General features: G+C 40.9%; 1 protein-coding gene across 4 annotated transcripts in view; it reads left to right on the top strand.

Moving 5' to 3' along the window:
* Positions 1 to 2,874: 2,874 nt before the first annotated feature.
* The window catches only part of cep290 (centrosomal protein 290), a 38,335-nt gene continuing 20,862 nt past the window's right edge, over positions 2,875 to 20,347 (top strand). Inside the window, exons 1-26 of one of the 4 annotated variants that reach the window (XM_042334839.1) lie at positions 2,875 to 2,960; positions 4,139 to 4,267; positions 4,354 to 4,431; positions 4,952 to 5,021; positions 5,111 to 5,157; positions 5,792 to 5,935; positions 6,586 to 6,639; positions 6,978 to 7,130; positions 7,594 to 7,776; positions 8,167 to 8,256; positions 8,377 to 8,499; positions 8,711 to 8,731; positions 9,058 to 9,181; positions 9,792 to 9,964; positions 10,996 to 11,158; positions 11,944 to 12,044; positions 12,144 to 12,231; positions 12,484 to 12,593; positions 15,815 to 15,907; positions 16,222 to 16,306; positions 17,034 to 17,176; positions 17,361 to 17,525; positions 18,640 to 18,789; positions 19,193 to 19,308; positions 19,456 to 19,558; positions 20,062 to 20,292. In XM_042334839.1, coding sequence (XP_042190773.1) covers positions 4,166 to 4,267; positions 4,354 to 4,431; positions 4,952 to 5,021; positions 5,111 to 5,157; positions 5,792 to 5,935; positions 6,586 to 6,639; positions 6,978 to 7,130; positions 7,594 to 7,776; positions 8,167 to 8,256; positions 8,377 to 8,499; positions 8,711 to 8,731; positions 9,058 to 9,181; positions 9,792 to 9,964; positions 10,996 to 11,158; positions 11,944 to 12,044; positions 12,144 to 12,231; positions 12,484 to 12,593; positions 15,815 to 15,907; positions 16,222 to 16,306; positions 17,034 to 17,176; positions 17,361 to 17,525; positions 18,640 to 18,789; positions 19,193 to 19,308; positions 19,456 to 19,558; positions 20,062 to 20,292 — 2,910 coding nt within the window. In that variant the 5' untranslated portion in view covers positions 2,875 to 2,960; positions 4,139 to 4,165. The remainder of the gene's footprint in view (positions 2,961 to 4,138; positions 4,268 to 4,353; positions 4,432 to 4,951; positions 5,022 to 5,110; positions 5,158 to 5,791; positions 5,936 to 6,585; positions 6,640 to 6,977; positions 7,131 to 7,593; positions 7,777 to 8,166; positions 8,257 to 8,376; positions 8,500 to 8,710; positions 8,732 to 9,057; positions 9,182 to 9,791; positions 9,965 to 10,995; positions 11,159 to 11,943; positions 12,045 to 12,143; positions 12,232 to 12,483; positions 12,594 to 15,814; positions 15,908 to 16,221; positions 16,307 to 17,033; positions 17,177 to 17,360; positions 17,526 to 18,639; positions 18,790 to 19,192; positions 19,309 to 19,455; positions 19,559 to 20,061; positions 20,293 to 20,347) is intronic. The other 3 variants (XM_042334840.1, XM_042334842.1, XM_042334843.1) reach the window with 3 other exon arrangements.

Raw genomic sequence — 20,347 nt, 5'->3', positions numbered from 1 at the left:
ACCAACACACTGCCCGTCACCAGCCCCCCCACCCCCAACGCACTGTCCGTCACCAGCCCCCCACCCCCCCAACACACTGCCCGTCACCAGCCCCCACCCCCAACACACTGCCCGTCACCAGCCCCCCAACACACTGTCCGTCACCAGCCCCCCCCACCCCCAACACACTGTCCGTCACCAGCCCCCCCCACCCCCAACACACTGTCTGTCACCAGCCCCCCACCCCCCACCAACACACTGCCCGTCGCCAGCCCCCTACCCCCAACACACTGCCCGTCACCAGCCCCCCAGCCCCCAACACACTGTCCGTCACCAGCCCCCCAACACACTGTCCGTCACCAGCCCCCCCACCCCCAACACACTGCCCGTCACCAGCCCCCACCCCCAACACACTGCCCGTCACCAGCCCCCCAGCCCCCCAACACACTGCCCGTCACCAGCCCCCCAGCCCCCAACACACTGCCCGTCACCAGCCCCCCACCCCCCCCAACACACTGCCCGTCACCAGCCCCCCACCCCCCAACACACTGCCCGTCACCAGCCCCCCAGCCCCCCAACACACTGCCCGTCACCAGCCCCCCCACCCCCAACGCACTGTCCGTCACCAGCCCCGCCCCCCCAACACACTGTCCGTCACCAGCCCCCCCCACCCCCCCCAACACACTGCCCGTCACCAGCCCCCCCACCCCCAACGCACTGTCCGTCACCAGCCCCCCACCCCCAACACACTGCCCGTCACCAGCCCCCCCACCCCCAACACACTGTCCGTCACCAGCCCCCAACACACTGTCCGTCACCAGCCCCCCCACCCCAACACACTGTCCGTCACCAGCCCTCCACCCCCCACCAACACACTGTCCGTCACCAACCCCCAACGCACTGTCCGTCACCAGCCCCGCCCCCCCAACGCACTGTCCGTCACCAGCCCCCTACCCCCAATGCACTGTCCGTCACCAGCCCCCAACCCCCAACGCACTGTCCGTCACTAGCCCCCTACCCCCAATGCACTGTCCGTCACCAGCCCCCAACCCCCAATGCACTGTCCGTCACCAGCCCCCCACCCAACAACACACTCTCCGTCACCAGCCCCCCCAACACACTGCCCATCACCAGCCCCCCCAACAAACTGCCCGTCACCAGACCCCCCCAACAAACTGCCCGTAACCAGCCCCCCCAACACACTGCCCGTCACCAGCCCCCCACCAACACACTGCCCATCACCAGCCCCCCCCCCCCCCAATACACAGCCTGACACCAGTCTAACCTCAACACACTGCCTGTCACCAGGCCCCTGTCCCCAAAACACTGCCTGTCACCAGCCCCCAATCCCCAACATACTGCTGTCACCAGCTCCCTCCCTTCAACACATTGCCTGTCACAAACCCCCTGCCCACAACACATTACCTGTCACCAGTCCCTTCCCCTCTGCCCGTCACCAGCCCCCTCTCCTCAACACACTGCCTGTCATCAGCCCCCTGCCCCCCAACACACTGCCTGTCCACAGGCCCCTGACCCCAACACACAGCCTGTCACAACTTTCACGTGGGATAGCATCTCAGAGCCTAAACAATTGCATAGTTTGAAGCCGGGCCAGGGAGAAATGGGAAGTGACCATAGGCACAGTTGAAGAAGAAAGTCTTTAGGGTATTATTTGAAAACTGGTAAAGGGGGGGGGGGGCAAGGTGGAAGGATTAAGGCAGGGAACTCCAGAAGTTCAAAGCATAGTGGCAGTGATTAAGTAGAGGGATGCTCAAAGGGCAAGCCGAGCAAAGTGAGGGATAGGGGGGAATAAAGATCTGCTTTTTAAATTCTGATTGGTGGTGGGATGAGTGAGGGGTTGGGGTCAGCTAGGTATCTGGGGAGAGCCATCATCCTGATTTGGAGTCCTCAAAGCAAACTAGTGAGCCTCCTACATCTGGATGGATGGAGTGATGCACTCTCCTTCCTGGAGAAGGTGTCACAGTCTGGATGGGAGTCCCACATCTGGAATGGTTTCCCTTTGTCGGGATGGAGTGGTGCACACTCCTCCCCCAGAGAGGATCTCACAGTCTGGGTGAGAGTCTCACATCTGGTTGAAGGGAGCGATGCATTCTCCTTCGCAGAGAAGGTTTATTTTTTTCTTGAAAATATATATTTATTTATAAATATAAAATAATAATAATAATCCTTGCATTTGATAGAGCGCTTTTCACGTCTTCTCGACGTCTCAAAGCGCTTCACAGAATAGACTGCAAAGTGAATCGACTGTATATCTGTGGCCGAAACAAGGAGCGTACAACAGAAACAAAACTCATCTTCCGTTACAATTTTTTTCCCCCATTTCCTCCCAATACGAAACACGTTCCGTGGTTTACGGCACATTCCTTCCCCGCCCATAGGTTGTGCACGCGTTTTATTTTGGGGTGGCGGGGGAGGGGGTGGGGGGGCGCTTTCTTTAACACAGTCGGGAATCACCCGCGTGCACCACGTACGCGTACGCTCCCGCACACACACACACACACAGAGAGAAGGTGTCACAGTCTGACTGAGAATCCCACATCTGGAAGGGTTTCCCTTTGCCTGGACGCAGCTGTGCACTCCGCCGCCTCACAGTCCGGGTGAGGGTCCCACATCCGGAATGGTTTCCCTTCGCCGGGATGGAGCGGTGCACTCCCTCCCCCCCCTCCCAGCCCCCACAGTCTGGGTGCAGGGTGCCAGTGCAGGAGTCAGGGTCTGGAGTCTCCACCACCCCCCCCCCCCCTCACCAGATGTTGGTGCCAGTGTCAAATGGGGAGGGTCACGTGACCAGTGGCTGCCGTAAGGCGGGTGCGGCAGGTGCCGCGAAGCTGTTTGAGCGGTAACCTGGCAGCGAGCGCGCGCGTGCGCAGTGAGCGAGCGAGGGAGGGAGCGAGCGTCCGCCCTGACGACCGCGGCGGCGTCTGCGCCTGGAGGCGGGAGCCGTGACCCGACCCGAGGGGGGGGTGAGTTAACGGGGTATCTATCGGCCTGGGCGGGCCGGGCCGGGCCAACCTCTCCACCCTGGGCGCGGGGGCAAGTCAGGGCCTCGGTACCCGGGCTCAGGCTGAGCTGTAGGAGAGGCCGCTGTTTGGAGGGCGGGAGGGCGGGCGCTGAGCACAGGCCCCGCTTCCCTGCGCTGCTGGAGCGGGGGCCGCACTCAAGAGGGGGGGGTTAGACTGTCAGCGATTAGACCCGGAGCAGCATGTGGTACACAATAGGCCGGAGTGGGGTGGGGGGGGAATAATAATAATAATAAGGTCACTCAATCCACCACTGTTTGTTGGAGGCACCGCTGTGTGCAACCACCTGCCGCGTTTTGCCCCACCACCCCCCCACAATATACATACGTACAGGCGATTCACTTTGCAGTATATTCCGTGAAGCGCTTCGAGACGTCTCGCCGATGTGAGGAAGGGCGCTACGTCCGTACGCGAGCATCGTCATATAATAACCCCTGCATTGGATACAGCGCCTCGTCACGTCTTTTGAGACGTTCGCAAAAGCGCTTCACAGAATGTAATAATAATAATAATAATAATCCTTGCATTTGATATAGCGCTTTTCACGTCGGGAGGACGTCCCAAAGCGCTTCACAGAACACACTGTAAAGTGAATTGACTGTATATTTGTGGGCGAACGCGGCAGCCAATTGCGCACAGCAATGTCCCACAAACAGTCGTAGATTGAAAATGACCAATTTATTATTGTTTTGGGTTTTGGAGGGATTATTATTAGGCTCTGTGTGGAGTAAGGAAACTTGCCCAAGGTTTCGCCCTCTGCCTGGAATTGAACTCAGGTCTCTCGCTTGCAAAGCGAGTGCTCTAACCACTGAACTACAGGACTCCATGTACTGTAAAGTGAATTGACTACATTTTTATTATTATCTCTCCAGGTAACAACTTGCACTGAAACCGTGCCCTTAAAATAAACGATTAAGTCTTCAGTTCTGGACAAATAATATACTGAAATTTCCTGCAACAGTCAACTGCAGAATCCTTTTTATTTTTGCAATACATTAAAGAGAATCTTTTTCCCCGGAGTGATAGACTGAGGTCTTCTGAATCCAAAGGAAACTTAATTTAGACAATAAATTCACTGTTCCATTTTCCATTGATAATATTGCAATTTATTTTCCCTTCAGAACATAAATCTACAACCAAACTTCAAAATGCCTCCTAACTTGGATTGGAATAAGCTAATGACAGTTGATCCAGACTCCTTGCCAAGTCGGGACAAACTGGCAGATAAGTTATTGGATTCTATTTCAAAGGTATTTCATATCTACTTATTTCAATTTTCTCATGTTTTTAGTTTTGGTATAATTTAACAACAATAATATTACATTTCTGTACATAGGTTGAAGGCAATGATTTGACAGCAGAGAACCCAGAGAAGCTGATTCAGCTTTTCCGCATCACTCAGACCTTAATGAAGGTTTGTTTGTCTTTGAAAATAATCACTGATTTCAAATGTTTGTTCATTTCATTCTTTTGTAAGAGTCCTTATTAACAAAGTTGGAAAATGACAAGTGTGAGATCGGTGCTGAACAAGCAGATGTTCAGAATGTGAGACTGGTATCTAATAACCTCCAAGAAAAAAACATGTCAATGGTGTTTAAATAATCTTCTGTTATACAGGAACTGGATAAAGATAAATAATCATTGTTATTTGTAAATGCTTATTTTAATAGATTGTTTGTCATGAAGTAGATTTAAATAATACTTTATCCAATTCAATATATACACAAATAAAATAGAACAACACCAAGTAAAATATTGTATTAACAGTACACCTGCCTATCTCCAAAAATGCATATGAATATTGATAATGGCTGGAAAGATTTGATGAGATAATAGGCATATAATTTCTATTATGTTGTATTATGCCTACATCTTTATAGTTCACCCTGCTGCAGTTTTGCAACATTATGTTTTTGTTTGTATTGAAATAACAGATGAAAGCACAAGAGGTTGAGTTGGCTTTGGAAGAAGTTGAAAAAGCTGGTGGAGAACAGGCAAAAATGGGTAATGGTGTATTTTTGTACTTGGTTTGTGAGCTCAGTCTTACCTTCCAATTAGCATTAAAAGTATTTATTATTTATTTTTTTCAACAGAAAACCAACTGAAAGCAAAAGTGGTTAAGCTGGAACATGAGGTGGAGGTTAGTATGGATTTTTTTTCCAATTAATAGCATTACCTTAAACTAATTTTAGTACTCAATTAACCCAAATTTTGTATTCTGTATACAGCACAATAAGCTGAAATTTTGCTGGGTAAATCAAAGCCTTTTTGAATTATTCAGGAAATTTGGTTGAGATGTTGTAAGTTTCTGAAATACATAACTCCTGTTCAATATTCCTACTGACTATCAACAATAACTAATTGAAGAATTAATGGAAATATAAATAAAAACTTGCATTTTGTTTCTTTATGGAATCTTTTTGGACATTTTGTTTTCTTCCTTTAGTAGAAACATAGTTGCTTGGCAAATTATCCACACATACCACCTACCTCTGCGACCTCCTAACCCCCTACCACCCACCCGTTCCCTCCACTCAGCCAGCTCTGGCCTGCTCCACATCCCCCGACCCACCCAGCCCACCATTGGTGGGAGAGCCTTCAGCCACTTTGCCCCCAAACTATGGAATTCCATCCCCCAGTCACTCCGCCTCACCCCCTCCTTAGCCTCCTTCAAGTCCCGCCTCAAGACCCTTCTCTTCGAGCATGCTATCGGTTAACACATTAACACATACATACGTTTAGATGGTAAATTGTAGTTCAATTTACTTTTTCAGATGGCCCAAATGAGTACTGGAGGCCGTGATACTCGATTTTTACGAGAAGAAATTCGTCAGTTGGAAAACCAGCTGCAGTTTAAGGATCGAGAACTGACTGAAATCGAAAGAGAGCTGAACAAAGAAAAGAAAATCTCTGAGCAAGTAAGGCCTATGGAACATATAGAATCTTCAAATAAAGACTGCTGACACCTTCCTAACCCAATTCAATTTTGAGTTCTACATTTGTGAGGAAGAGGGTCAGGTGTGTCACCAGTTTATATTTCTTGAAATTATAAACGTGGAGGGATACCAAATTAAATATATTATGGAGCTATGACACCTAGTATAAGAGAAGTACTCTTATTGATGAACATCACAGTGAAAAGCTAAGTATTAATGCATACTCTTGTTACAAAGAGTTTTCTCAAATGGTTTAGTTCTTGGTATGTAGATACTACAGCCAGCAGGTAGGAACTTGGCATTTGAGTGGGAGCACTGGTATTGGCTTCAACATTTAGTTAATAATTGTTTGATCTAATTAGCTTTTGGAAAGATATTTAACTTTTTATTTAATGTTGCAAAAACTCCATTTCAGCTCCATTGAATCATGAACACAATTTTGTTAACCTCACCTGGGTTTTCCCTAGATTATATTTAAAATGTTCATTGAAATGGTAGTTGTAAATTCACAAATTTCAATTTTAATATTTAGCATCAATACATCATGCACAATACTTCTGTAATTGATTTTGGATCTTGATATATTCATTGCTTGCACACATTAATTAACATTTATCCTATTGTACTTCCAGCTGGGGATTCGGATCAAAGAGGTAGAAAATGAAAACAATAAAATAAGAAGAGAGGTCAGTGATATTAATGTATATCATTTCATGTTTGGAAATGATTTTAAGTAAGAACATGATTCACAAACCTCCAACTTCTTTCAGGTCTTTTGAACGTTTATTTCTTTGTCTTCCTTCACGCCAATCTTCTCAAAGTATGTTTTGTTTGGCATCATTCATGATCTTAGTCTTTGCTTTCTCTTATTCACTTCGCTTTTCTTTGTCAAAGAAAAAACACCGTAAAGGAAAGGTAAGCATATGAAGAACATCCTTAATCAGTTTTTATAAAGTTTTTGTATTTGAAGTATTTAATTGATAGACTGATGAAGACCATCCTGAGTAATTATGTTTTGTTGCAGAATGAGCAACTACGCCAGGACGTTACCGATTATCAACGACAAATAGATTCTCAGAGGGAAACACTCCTTACCAGGCGAGGTGATGAAGCTGACTACAGATCTCAGCTCTCCAAAAAGAACCTGGAACTCGTGCAATATTTAGATGAAATTCAGGTACATTTTCATTTCAAATTTTATTTTCAGTGCTTTTTATGGTTTACTTGATTTATAATAAAACATGACAAATAAAGGTGATTCATTTACTCAACAACTACTGCCTTTTGGGATGAAACTTCATAGTTGAAGTTTGTGCTTATGCAGATAATGCACAACAGTTAGAACCATACATATTTACGGCACAGAAGAAAGTCATTCGGTCCATTGTGTCTGTGCCGGCTCCCTCAAGAGCATTTGTCTCATCCTCTTGAAAGTCAATATGGTTTCTGCCATAACCATTACTCCCATCATGGCATTCCATATCCTTATTACTCTGTGTGTGAAACAAATTCTCCTAACTTCCCTGTTTGCTTGTTTGCTAACTATCTTAAATCGATAGTTAAATCAATAAACTCTCCTCATGCACTAAGTCCATCACATTTTCGAATGAGTTATTGCATTGTTTTCCAATGTCTCTTAGAACATAACTGAGGCCAATGAAAAGCTGGAAGCACAAACCAAAGATCTGCAGAGAAACTTGGAAGAGTCTGTGCAAGAAATGGAAAAGATGACCGACGAATACAACAAAATGAAACTGATTGTTCAGCATTCGGACAGTATCGTGGATCAGAATAGAAGGGAAAAGGAACAGCTCACATTACAGGTTAAAAATAGATGCCATTACCTTTGTAAATCTAAATCGATTATGCAGCACTCAGCAAGGAGGTACGACATTTGACTCAACTTGGAAATCTAGATATTTCTTTTAGTCTTGACTGACATTCACATTGTAGCTGCTGCAAGCGTGAGTTTGACTGTTTCATTAGCATATGTTGTGGAAGGAAGGAAAATATCCATGAAGTGCCCTGTCCCTCTCATCAGGTCCACTAAAAAGGACAGCAGTATTATTAGCATTGATGCACGCTCATGGGCTAGACAATCCTATTGTACAGTTGGAGGAGGATGGGAAATTGGCAAACTTGAGGGGGAGAAATGGGTCAATATTGGCAATAAAAGATGAACTAAGTTTGTAAGTTTCATTCTATGGAAACAGGTACAAGAACTGACTGAGCAACTCCAAACCAGAACAGATGAAGAGGATCCTGTGATACTGGCAGTGAATGAAAAAATTGAGGAATGGAAGGTACATGGCCAGTATGGCATTACTCAGAAATGTTTAGCTGCTGCAGTTTATTTAAAAAATGATACTCTACTTGTCATTGGTGGCTATTTCTTTTTAACCTTTTTCGATTTGTTTTTACAGAGAGTGTTAACTGCTAAGGATGAGGAAATCACTGAGTACCAGCAAATATTACGGGATCTCACAAATAAATTAAGAACTGCTGAGCTTGACAATGATAAAAGCACTGTTATTGGCCTCCAACAGGTATATAGTCCAATTCAACATGAATTTCCTCTTAATTTTTTTTTAGGAATTCCTGTACATCGTATCTGTGCCTTGCATGTGACTAATAATTTTTTTCAAATTTCCTGTTCAATGTAATCTCTTCTGATTGTCAACTATTCTAACATCTAATAAATACATTTGCCTTTATCCTTTTCTATTGCTTTTTTTTCCTCTCATGGTCATCTATTAGATCATAGCAGAGCTCTTAACTGTAAGTAACTTTTACTTTATGATTACATACCTTATTTTCTTTTATTAATCTTTGCTAATCTTTCTTTTGTCTATTATGCTGACTTTTCTTTCAAGCGGTTTTCTTATCGCAGAACCAGTATAATAGCCATCATCTCATTATTTTTGATTTGTACGTAACAGAACAATTTCACTAATTTGTACATGATAGAACAATTTCTAAATTGCTTGGAAACCCTGCTGATATGCATTTAAATGTAACTTAAAATTAAATTATTTGAACATATTTTAGAAGAACCTTAGGTTGGCTTCATGAGTTACAACTGAAATATACCTGCTTCTTTACAGGCTGTACATGAACGAGACTACCAAATTAAGATTCTGACTGATCAAATCGAACTGCACACCGTTGAAATGAATAGAAATGTGCTCCTCATTGACGAATTACAATCTCAGTTAAAGCACGATATGGGTATCAGTATTTTTACGTTTTATACCTTATTAAGGTTGTACACATAAAGTATATGGACTGCATTTACTGTGTATGCAGTTGAAATGATTGAACATTATATATTATATACAATTTTATTATTTGTCTTCATATCATCACCCAATTCTTTAATTGTGTTATTGATTTGGATTCTGTCTGGCTTGTAATTCAGGTGGATATAAAGGGTCTGTCTTGTTTTGCTGTTTCAAGGATACCTGGAGTTTTTCTCACAGTTATTCTGCTTTATATTTCTCTCTAAATCTGATTAAAATTATTTGCAGATTAATTTCATTGTTTATAGGATGCCGCTATCTTAGATTAGCTACTACATTTAGCTATTATAACAGTTTCTTTATATTTTGTAAATACCTTTGAGACATTTTTAAAAATGTGTGTGTGTGCAAGATATTATTCACTAGCTATTGCTATAGAGACTGCATCCAGCATGAGAAGTACTAAATAAGTTGCTGGTGGTGTTGCTCTAAAATACCCGAATTATTAAATGTGAAATGTAAAGAATTTATCATTCAAGTAGTGCATTTTTGATTAATGTTCAAATAATTAATACTGAAAATGATCCTGTTTATTAAAGGTTTTCCCACCCTTCATCAGCAAAGCCGAATCGGAGAGCTCCAGCACAAAGTAAATCTGTTAGAGCAAAAAATCCGGGAAGCTGAGCGGGTAGCAGAACTTGCTGAGAGTGATGCCAAAGAAAAAGACCAAGAACTTAGTGAGGCTTTGACTCGAATGAGGGCATATGAATCTGTAAGTGTTTATCTGTAAATGATTTTGGGATATTATAGACTAAATTTGCTGTATATTGTCAAGAAATTGGCAATAAATTAAAGAATTAAAGAATTATTTTGGAATTTACAGTAAATGAATGGTTTCCCATCATCTCTGATTCATTCCTTTGATATTTTTGGAACAATCTTGTTCCTACAGAATCAATTACATCCACAGGAAATCATTTTAAATATTTCTAGTCACAATCAGAAATTGAATTAGCTGCAATCTGAAATACCCTTTCCGTTAACTAAATGTGTATTTTCAAAATACAAGTTTTAACTCCTAAAGATCTTGGCATGAAAGATGATTTTATTATTGTAGAAAAGTGTACAGAAGTGTTACATGCCTCATAAGTATAATTTAAAATGACAATATCCAGTTTCTGGAGCTTTTACAAAGGTCTGCATTTCAACTCAGAATCAATTTATCTTTCTATGTTTGTGATTGATTATTAACTGTAATTTTCCTTTAATCTTAAAATTTTCCTCCTGAGGCTTCCTACTTTGAAAGAAACACAAACATGCTATCACCAAACTATTCTTGTATGTTATTTCTTCACCTAATTACTTGCCTTCTTTATTTCTTACTCTTCTCCATCTTGGTTGTCTATTCCACTATATGGGCCTTGACATTTCACCTAGAGTCCTCAATGCAAAATAAACATTTATGTGTATGAAACCTATGAGAAGAATTGAAAGTTAAGAACTGTGCAATATTTTTACATATTTTCAGGCAATGAAAATGGAAGGAAACCTGCCCATTAGAGATAGTTAATTTTGACATTTTATTATGGTGATATATTGTCCATTAGTCATTCTCATAAATCTGCTTGAGTATGTGACAATCTTTAATTCATTGCTTTCAAATTTAAAACATTGTTTGGATTGGAGGGGAAGATTAGTGAAAATGAAATGCAGTGGATTTATAACGTATATGTGATATTAATCAGCAACAGAGTGAGACATTAATTGGAACAATTCATTTTGGTGGATGTAATCTTATGCTAGGGTGAATATGGACTGGAAAATGCAGTTGCAGAAATTAAGGAGTGCAAGAACCATATCAAAATCAGAGATCATGAAATTGAAGCAATGATCAGAGAGATCAATAACCTTGAGCTGAAGATAAATGACCTTTTGGATGAAAATGAAAATCTCCGGGGACGGCTAGGTATGTAAGAATATAAGAAAAGTTTAATTAGATTTGTCTAGGAGCACGCAGTGACCCAGTAACTATTCACATTTAACTTTCATCTAGCTTCAGAGCTACGAAGGAATATTCCTATCCTTTTCTGACCTTAAATGTAGGTATCCATTACAAAGTATAACAATGTAAAATCAATGTTGCTACCTGCATGTTGCATGAAACCTGTACTGAAATTTGGCCCATTTGCATGTAAACTTTCAGAATACTGTTTTAAAAAAAATAGCAAATCCTGCACTCAATAGCAGATGGTAAAATGAGTCATAAATGCTCTAGTTAATCCTCAACATTTTTGACTTCAAAGTTTGGGAACCAAGTAAAAAACCTCATTGTTTCCCAAATAACACTATAAAAAGTCTATTGCATTGAATGATTCATGCAAAATATGTAGCTATTTTCTTCTAAAAGATTATGCTGTAGTTAATGTATAAAATGCTAAATTTAAATAAATAATTTTAGTGTGGCACTTTTGTTCTTATTTCTTAAAAAATCTTCATATTTGAATATCGCCTACAAAATATAGCCAATTCATTTTACTGTATATTCTTTGAAACGCTTTGAGTCGTCACAAACGTGATAAGGCGCTATATGAAATGCAAGGATTTTTCTTAATTTCTTATAGCATCGTTATAATAAAAATAGGGCAAATAGCATTTCATTCATTATTTTTGAATTAAATGATTTTTGCTGACAAAATAAATGGATCACACCTTTGTTTCTTATCATATTAATGTATACAATTTATGATTCAGGTCTCAATCCTAAAGACATAATTGATCTGACTGAATTTAAGAAAAACAAAAACTTGAAACAGCAGCAGTATCGAGCTGAGAACCAGATTCTTCTGAAAGAGGTTTGTTTACTCTTTTGCGTTTCGCTTATCATGCTATTGAGTTGCTCCATTTTGTACACATTTGTTATTAAATAACTTACATTTCACAAATCAATGTAGATTGAACACCTCGAGGAAGAAAGACTGGAACTGAAGAAGCAAATCCGCAAGCTGGCCCAAGATAGAGGTACACGGGCAGGTAGACTGGGTAAGCTTTATTTTACCTTTTTGTTTTCATAATGTTAATTGGCAATAATATCCTGTTATTTGAAATATGGATTTCATTACGTTCGCTCCATGTGCATGATATTGTCGAGTTTGCAATTGTGTTTCATTTAACAGTGATTTCTTATATTTAAGAACTTCAATATAGAAGATAGAATTAATTAATTCTTGTATTTGAAACTCTAGACCTCAGCAATGTGAGTAAGAATACCAATTAATGTCTTATGTTTTCTAGGACTTTCAGCAGACGACTTGCAGTTGGTCGAGGAACTTGCTGATGATTTGAGCCCACGTAAATCAAGACTTTTTTTGAGCTCTAGCAACTGGGATGAGTTAAAAGATAAGGTATTACTTGATCAAGCTTGTCTAAAGTAACTTTGAAAGGGCAGCTTCGACAACATAGTGGATAGAGCTGCAGCTTGTGAAACCAAGTTCTTGATGATTTTGTATAGTCTCAACCAGGAATGCATAGGGAGGCTAAATTGTCCCCAGCTTTCCCAGGGTTAGGACAGGGAAAGACAACCAGATTCTTGTTCCTAGTTTCTCTTTAGCATTGGTTATGTACACAGATAGCAACTGGGTGAGGAGAGGTTAGATTTAGTTGAGTTGCCCTCTACGGTCGATTTCAATGCCAACACTCACTACCTACAACAACAACAACAAGATTCCATTTATAAAGCGCCTTTCACGTCAGGAGGACGTCCCAAGGCGCTGCACAGTTGGGTCATGACCCGAGCAGGGGGGAAATGGTCAGGGGAGGGGAGGGAGCGAGGAGGGGGGAAATGGTCAGGGTGAGGGGAGGGATGGGAGGGAGCGAGAAGGGGGAAGAGAGTCGAGAGGGGAGCTGAAGGTCGGTCAAAGAGAAAGGTTTTGAGACCGGCCTTGAAGGAGGAGAGGGAGGAAGCGGCGAAGGCACTGGGGGATAGAGTTCCAGAGCCTCGGGGCTGAGAGGCTGAAGGCCCGACCACCAATGGTAGGGCGATTGGGGCGGGGGACGTGGAGCAGACCGGAGCCGGAGGAACGGAGGGTACGGGCAGGTAGGTAGGGGGATAGTAGGTTGGAGAGGTAGGAGGGAGCGAGGCCGTGAATGGCCTTGTAGGTGAGGATGAGGATCTTGAAATCAATCCTCTGGGGGATGGGGAGCCAGTGGAGGCGAGCGAGGGTGGGAGTGATGTGGTCCCGAAGCCTGGTGCGGGACAGTACACGAGCTGCAGAGTTCTGAATGACCTGCAGCTTGTGGAGGGAGGTGGCGGGAAGGCCGACGAGGAGAGAGTTCCCATAGTCCAGCCTTGAGGTGACAAAGGCGTGAACCAGGGTTTCAGCAGCGTGAGGGGTGAGGTAATGGCGTAGTCTGGCGATGTTCCGGAGGTGATGGAAGGCGGTGCCAGTTGTGGTGCGGATGTGAGGGAGAAAGGACAGCTCAGGGTCGAACAAAACGCCGAGGTTCCTGACTGGCTTTGAGAGGTGGAGAGTGCAGCCTTGGATGCTGATGGTGTCGGCACCTGAGGTGCGGAGGCGCTGACGTGAGCCAATCAGGAGGGCCTCAGTTTTTCGTTGAGCTGAAGAAAGTTGTCTCTCGTCCAGGACCCGATGTCGGACAGGCAGGCTGTCAGGACATCGGTGGTCGTGGAGTTGAGAGTAGAGGAGGAAAGGTAGAGTTGGGTGTCATCCGCATACATGTGGAAGTTAACTCCATGTCTGTGGATGATGTCACCAAGGGGGAGCATATAGAGGGTGAAGAGGAGGGGACCGAGGACAGAGCCCTGAGGGACTCCACATGAGACAGTACGGGGGGTGGAGGAGAAGCCATTCGTCGAGACAAAGTGAAGACGGTGAGAAAGGTACGACCTAAACCACTCAAGGACAGTGCCTTGAAGGTTGAGGTGGGAGGACAAGCGGTGGAGTAGGATAGCGTGGTCGACCGTATCGAATGCTGCCGATAGGTCGAGGAGGACGAGGAGGCAGAGGGAGCCCTGGTCACAGATGGTCAGGATATCATTGGTGACCTTGACCAGGGCAGTTTCTGTGCTATGGGCAGCACGGAAACCTGACTGAAGGGGTTCGAAAAGAGAATGGGTGGAAAGGAAAGAGCGCAGTTGGGAGGCGACAACTCTTTCCAGGACCTTGGAGAGAAAGGGGAGGTTGGAGATGGGCCGGTAGCTTGATAGCTGCGACGCATCAAGGGAGGGTTTTTTCAGGGTGGGCGTGATGGTGGCAGTTTTTAAGGGAATGGGGACAGAGCCAGAGGAGAGGGACAGGTACCTAGGCTCATGTGTGAGTAGTGGCCACTTTGGCAGGGTACCAAGGCACCAGAGCCCATGGAACCTCACACCAGCATGAATAGGCCGAGGACCCGGAGCAGGAGTAAAGATTAGAAAACATATTTGGGCGTGCTAAAATTGTAAAAAAAAGTTCTTAAATAATTCTGGCTAATGTTAATTTTATTGAGAGTCCTTGATATGTTATAATCATTGGCGGACTGGCTCCCTGAAAGATCTCGTGATTGTCATCTAAAATGGGGGTGTCGATTCTTGGGGAGTGCAAAAAAAACTGACAGCAATTTCCTCCCCCTCATCCCCTCCTTATAAATTTGAAAGGAAATCGAGGGCATGCCATGGAAAAAAAACGTAGAATATAAAATTAGTTTGTTCTGTCTGTTAATACAGGACTGGAATAGCCTCATTGAATTGGAACACTTAGACTCAACAGCAACACCAATTACTGAGGATACTTCAAACTCTGAGTACCATAGGAGTCTTGCATTGAGGAAAATATCCAGCCAGATTTCAGATATCCTTTCTAGACATTCAAGGCAGTTAGAAGAGATTCAGAAAACGCCTTTGTCCCAGGAAGAGAAGACAAATAGTTTCATACATGAACAGTCTGTGATACAACTTCATGAGAACAAAAAGGTTTTGAGGCAGTTAACAACTGATCAATCTCAGCAGTCAGAAATTTCAATCTGGTCACAACAGTCGAAGGGAATTTTGGTAAATTTGCCAGAGAGACCTATGGATTCTCAAACCATGGTTTATAGGAAAATGCACGTTCAGACGTCCAGAGATATTCAGTCAGTGCAGGCGACTGATTCTGAAGGGCAACCAGAGAAGCTAGCCAGTGATCCACTAGATACTCTTCTCGAACAGTTAAGGCTAGAACTAACAAGCCTCAAATCTCAGGTTAGATTTTCAAATCTGTCAAAGTACAAATATTTTAATATGACAATAACAAAACCAGTGTGCATGCATATTATTGATAGAATACAGCAATATAAGCAAGTTTATGCTGTATTCATACTGCAGATTTGGCACCAAATTGCCACGGTTTGGATATCAATTCATGTCCAAATATGCAGTGAATCCGATGGTATAGTACCCTTGATAATTACAAGATAAGCTTCAGTCAAAGAAGGAATAAACTATAATGGAGGAACCTAATGTAACTCATCGTAAAAATGATCTGGTAAATTAGGATAACTGTAATTTCCAGGTAATATAGCTTGGCATAATATGGAAGTACTTTTTAATTAAGTTTATAATTTTAATGGAGTAAATGTATCTCTGTAGAATTGCCTGCTGCACAGGGAATTACTGAACAAAGAAGAACAATTTCAAAGTGCAGAAGTAGAACTCATTCAGCTCAGCAAGAACATGATACAGGTAGTGTGAGTGCCGAGTACAGGACTAGCAAGAATACAAAATCCAAAATGTTTTTGAACTGTTCATTGAGTAGTGTATCTGCCTAAGAGTAGATATTTGACACAGCATGAGAAAGCACGTGGAGAAACTCTTTTATTTAAAACCTGGGAAGAGCTAGGGATTGTCAGCGACATCTACTAAGATAATTACTGAAATTACTGATATTAATAAAGTGGCATATATAATCATTAAACAAAATCAGTGATTTTTTAATATATGTATATATTCATGTATTGCCAGGCATAAATGTGTTTATTTAATCTATCCCTATTTAGAATGAATACCTTTCAAAAGAAGTGCAAGAGAAAGAGAAAGAAGTGGAGCAAAGAAAGATTCAAGTCGCTGAGTTGAAAGCTAAATGTAAGCGTGTTCTTTTGAAGTTTTATGTGTTTTACCTATACATTAAGTTTAATTAACTTTTTAATTAATCGTTCACTTGGACAAGTTTCCTTACTCCACACGCCTAATAGTAATCCCTCAAAAAAATAATAAATTGGTCATTTTCAATCCACGACTGTTTGTGTGCAATTGGCTGCCGCGTTTCGCTCACAAATATACGGTCAATTCACTTTACAGCATATTCTGTGAAGCGCTTTGAGACGTCTAGAAGACTTGAAAAGCACTATATCAAATACAAGGATTATTCTTATTATTCTTATCAAAATAAAAGTATTTCTTTTTAAATATTTTCTTTTGGCCAGGTGAACCACAGTGCTAACCTCTGTCCAAATGCTAGATATAATTTTAATGTAAGGAAAACAGCTAGGAGGACTGTCAATTCTTCACTAACAATACAAAAATTCAGCACCACTTAGTGGATTGCAATTGCTTGAGAACTTTCTACAGTTTTAAAAAATAAAGTTCAGAACTTTGCTTTGTACTACCTGTAGTTATAGTACAACTGACGTAAACCAATGTGATTTTGTTTAAATTAGTTGCCTGAAAATGTGGTTAAATGCAGAGTTTGTATTGATTGAGCAAAAAAAACTAACATCAAACCAATACAAACTCTTGAATATAAGATTTTTATATTACCCAACCTGACTATCTGTATCATTGAGAATAATATGGACTTTTCTGTTTACAGTAAAGGACGTGGTAGAAGAAAATAAGCAATTCGAGCATGGTATGAAAGAGATCCTAGAAGCCATAAAGAATACCCAGAACGAAACCCTTCCCAAAAGAGGGGAGCCAATTCTGAAGATAGAAAGTTTAGAGAGACTAGTTAGTGTAAGCACATTTTTTTATCATATGTTAAAGTGTCTTCAGAGCCGCAGTTGGCAAACATAAGTACGTATTTCATACTTTTATTTGTTACAAATTTCACTGTGTAACACAATTAGGGTTGGTGGAAATTGATTTTTTTTCCTGATTTTTGAGTTGTCATTTACGCTGTTCTAAACATTGCTTTCAGGCTATTGAAATGAAGAATACGAAAGGTACTTTTGATGTGAATGTCCATCTCAAAGCTCAGGTTGACCAGTTGACAGGGAGAAATGATGAACTTCGACAAGAGCTTAGAGAGGCTCGGAAGGAAGCTGGTATAGCCAACAGTCAGATGGAGAAAGCCAATGAAAGGGTTTGTGTGCTTAACATCTATCTTTATTTTAATGTCTATCTTCAGCCGTGTGTCGGACACATGCAGAAACTCATCACCATGAATAAGAGTATCCAAACTGAAAATTCTACGCAGCCCACCTACACATGGAAATTCCAGAAATAGATTGTTGGAATGGAATAGTCTTCACAAGTTAACTATTTTCAGTATTGGAACATTACAGGATATAAGAATTGTGCACTAAACAATAAATAGAATAAAATATCCAGATTAGCTCATATTTATTAGAATAAGATTACATTTTGACTGATGTGCCAAACGGCTTTTATCATCTTTTTGAGATCTATCCCTAACTTTCTGCTTCATGAGATCTTAACAACAATTCAGAGAAGATCTGGGAAGAAAGTTAGTCTTACAAAAAAGGAAATTTAGAAGCAATGTGATCAAACTCTTTAAAATGTTGAAGGGAATAGTAAATGTTCCCCAATCTATTTAGCAGTATTTAACTTTTTGAGAAGACAAAAGTACAAAATTGGCATGTCTCAAACCAGATTAGAAAACAAAATATTTTCCATACTGTAATAAAAATGTGGAAAATGCACTTCTAGCAAAATTAGTTAATGGTTTATTGCTTAATTCCTTTAAAAAAAACAACCCTTTGGAAGCTTCCATAGTGACCTAATGGTTTGAGACTCTTGCCTGGTGCAGTATTGAGACCTACAGATCAGAAGATTGCAGGTTGGAATCTTGATCTTTGCTGTTAGCTATTCTCCATTAGGGTAATACAAAGACCTTTACAGACCAGAGTTAGGGAGGAAAAATTGACAGGAGTTCCTTCTCCTTATCACTATTCAATAAACCCTGTTGGAAAGTGGGATGGTGGCTTCTATCAAAGATAAGATTTTTCCGTATTCAATGTCTTTGTGAATAAATTTCGATGCAGTGAACTAAGGAAAAGTTCTTTGCCTTTTGTTGTTTTGAAATCTTCACTATAGTATCATTTTAAACATAAATAATTATTACTTGGTACTTAATATGAACCTCAAATGAATTGATGAATAAATATTTAGGCAAAGAAAAACGAATCGTCTGTGACCTTACTCACACATTTTCATGAAATTACCTTCCTTCTTAGGTCACACGTCTAGAAAATGAGATCAAGTTATTACATCAATCAAGAGGACATAGTGTTGTGTTTCAGCCTCTAACTTTTCCAGAAGGAATGGAACCCTCCAGTACTGATATTATCAATAGTCTGAATGAATATCTAGTGCAGCTTCTACAGGTATGACAAATGAAATTAGTGATTAATAATGTATTCCACATGTTTAATTTTAAACAGCTTTTTTTCATCCTAAAACGTGGAATCTTGATACACGATCACAGCATTAGTTATCTTTAGTTTATGGAGTTTTACTACCATTTCTTAAAAGTATAACAATATTCATTTGTGTTTATAGGTCAGAGTAGTATATCCACAAGTTAGAAGGTTCATGTCACTGATATTTTCCAGAGGAAATACAATATCTTCCTCCTTAAGTCATGCGTCTAGAACTTTCATGAGAATTTCTATGTCATCCCCCAACTAGTACAATTTTTAATAATTCTTAAACAGTAGTATTATCTAAACAGTTTAGACATTTAACAGGATTATGTTTGATTTCAATGTTCCTTAATTGTTTGTTTAGGACATATCAAATAAAGAGAAAGATATAGCAAAAGTGCAAGATGCGGTTGAAGAATATAAACGCAAATTTGCAGTGATTCGTCATCAACAAGGCTTGCTATACAAAGAATATCAAAGGTACGAAACATTAACTGTTTTGTTTCTTGAAAAGTTAAAAAAAAAAACACTTCTGGGTTTTACTCTCAGAGTACTGGTGACACTACCATTCTTAGCCAAAGTATAATTATCTTGATCTTGAAATAATTAATTCTGTTTTGTGTACAGTGAAAGGGAATCCTGGCAGAGGGACATTGAGAAAGTTGCAGAAGAAAAGAAGAAACTTGAGGATTTAAAGGAACAAGATGCTGTTAAAATTAAGCAATACAATGTTAGTATTAAAGTCACATTCCGTTTACTTAATGGCCACCTTCAAACTGCTTATCTATATCCAGTTAGTTTCCTGAATAATGAACACCATAGCAAACCTTTTGTATATCGATATGTCTGGAGGTAAAAGGATTGGAGAATAATATACCAATGAAGTTTTTAGTTTTACTAGTAATCTGATCTATGAAATCAAAAAGGAATATCCATCATCTTATGGAACCTCATTGATTAATAATGATATGCACCTACAATTCATCTTAAAGATAAGTCAATTAGGCTGGACAACAGTTCAGGGCTGTTCTTGTTGGCTTATTAGTGTCAACCAGTACCAATGTTAACTGTCCTTGATGGCTTCTCTGTTAGTTTACTTTTCATTTATATTTCTCATAGAACTAATTTTGATTGTCTGTAATATAATGAAATTAGTCCTCAGATAAGAATAGTGCAAAATCTGGCTTGAGATAGAGCAGTCCCAACATCTGTGTTGTTCATACTTCTAATTAGCAACTATTAGAAACACTTCAGATGGATCCTGATGAAATGAAGAAACGACTTGCAGATATTGTTCGAAAAAGCACTGTACTACACGTGAATGAAAAGTCCTTAACCAGGCGCTACACAACCTTGCTTGAGATGGAGCAGCACTTAAGGAAAGAAAATAACAAACTCAGGAATGATAATATAGCCATGGAGGTAGCTGTCAGTGAAAGAATTGGGTACCTACAGAGATTCAAGGTAAGTTGTATTTAAAGACAAAACATGAACTGTTTCAATTTTCTGCACATTAAAT

Source organism: Callorhinchus milii, unplaced genomic scaffold (assembly GCF_018977255.1).
Source record: "Callorhinchus milii isolate IMCB2004 unplaced genomic scaffold, IMCB_Cmil_1.0 Scaffold5, whole genome shotgun sequence".
Classification (NCBI taxonomy): domain Eukaryota; kingdom Metazoa; phylum Chordata; class Chondrichthyes; order Chimaeriformes; family Callorhinchidae; genus Callorhinchus; species Callorhinchus milii.
This window is presented reverse-complemented; position numbering and strand designations above follow the sequence as displayed.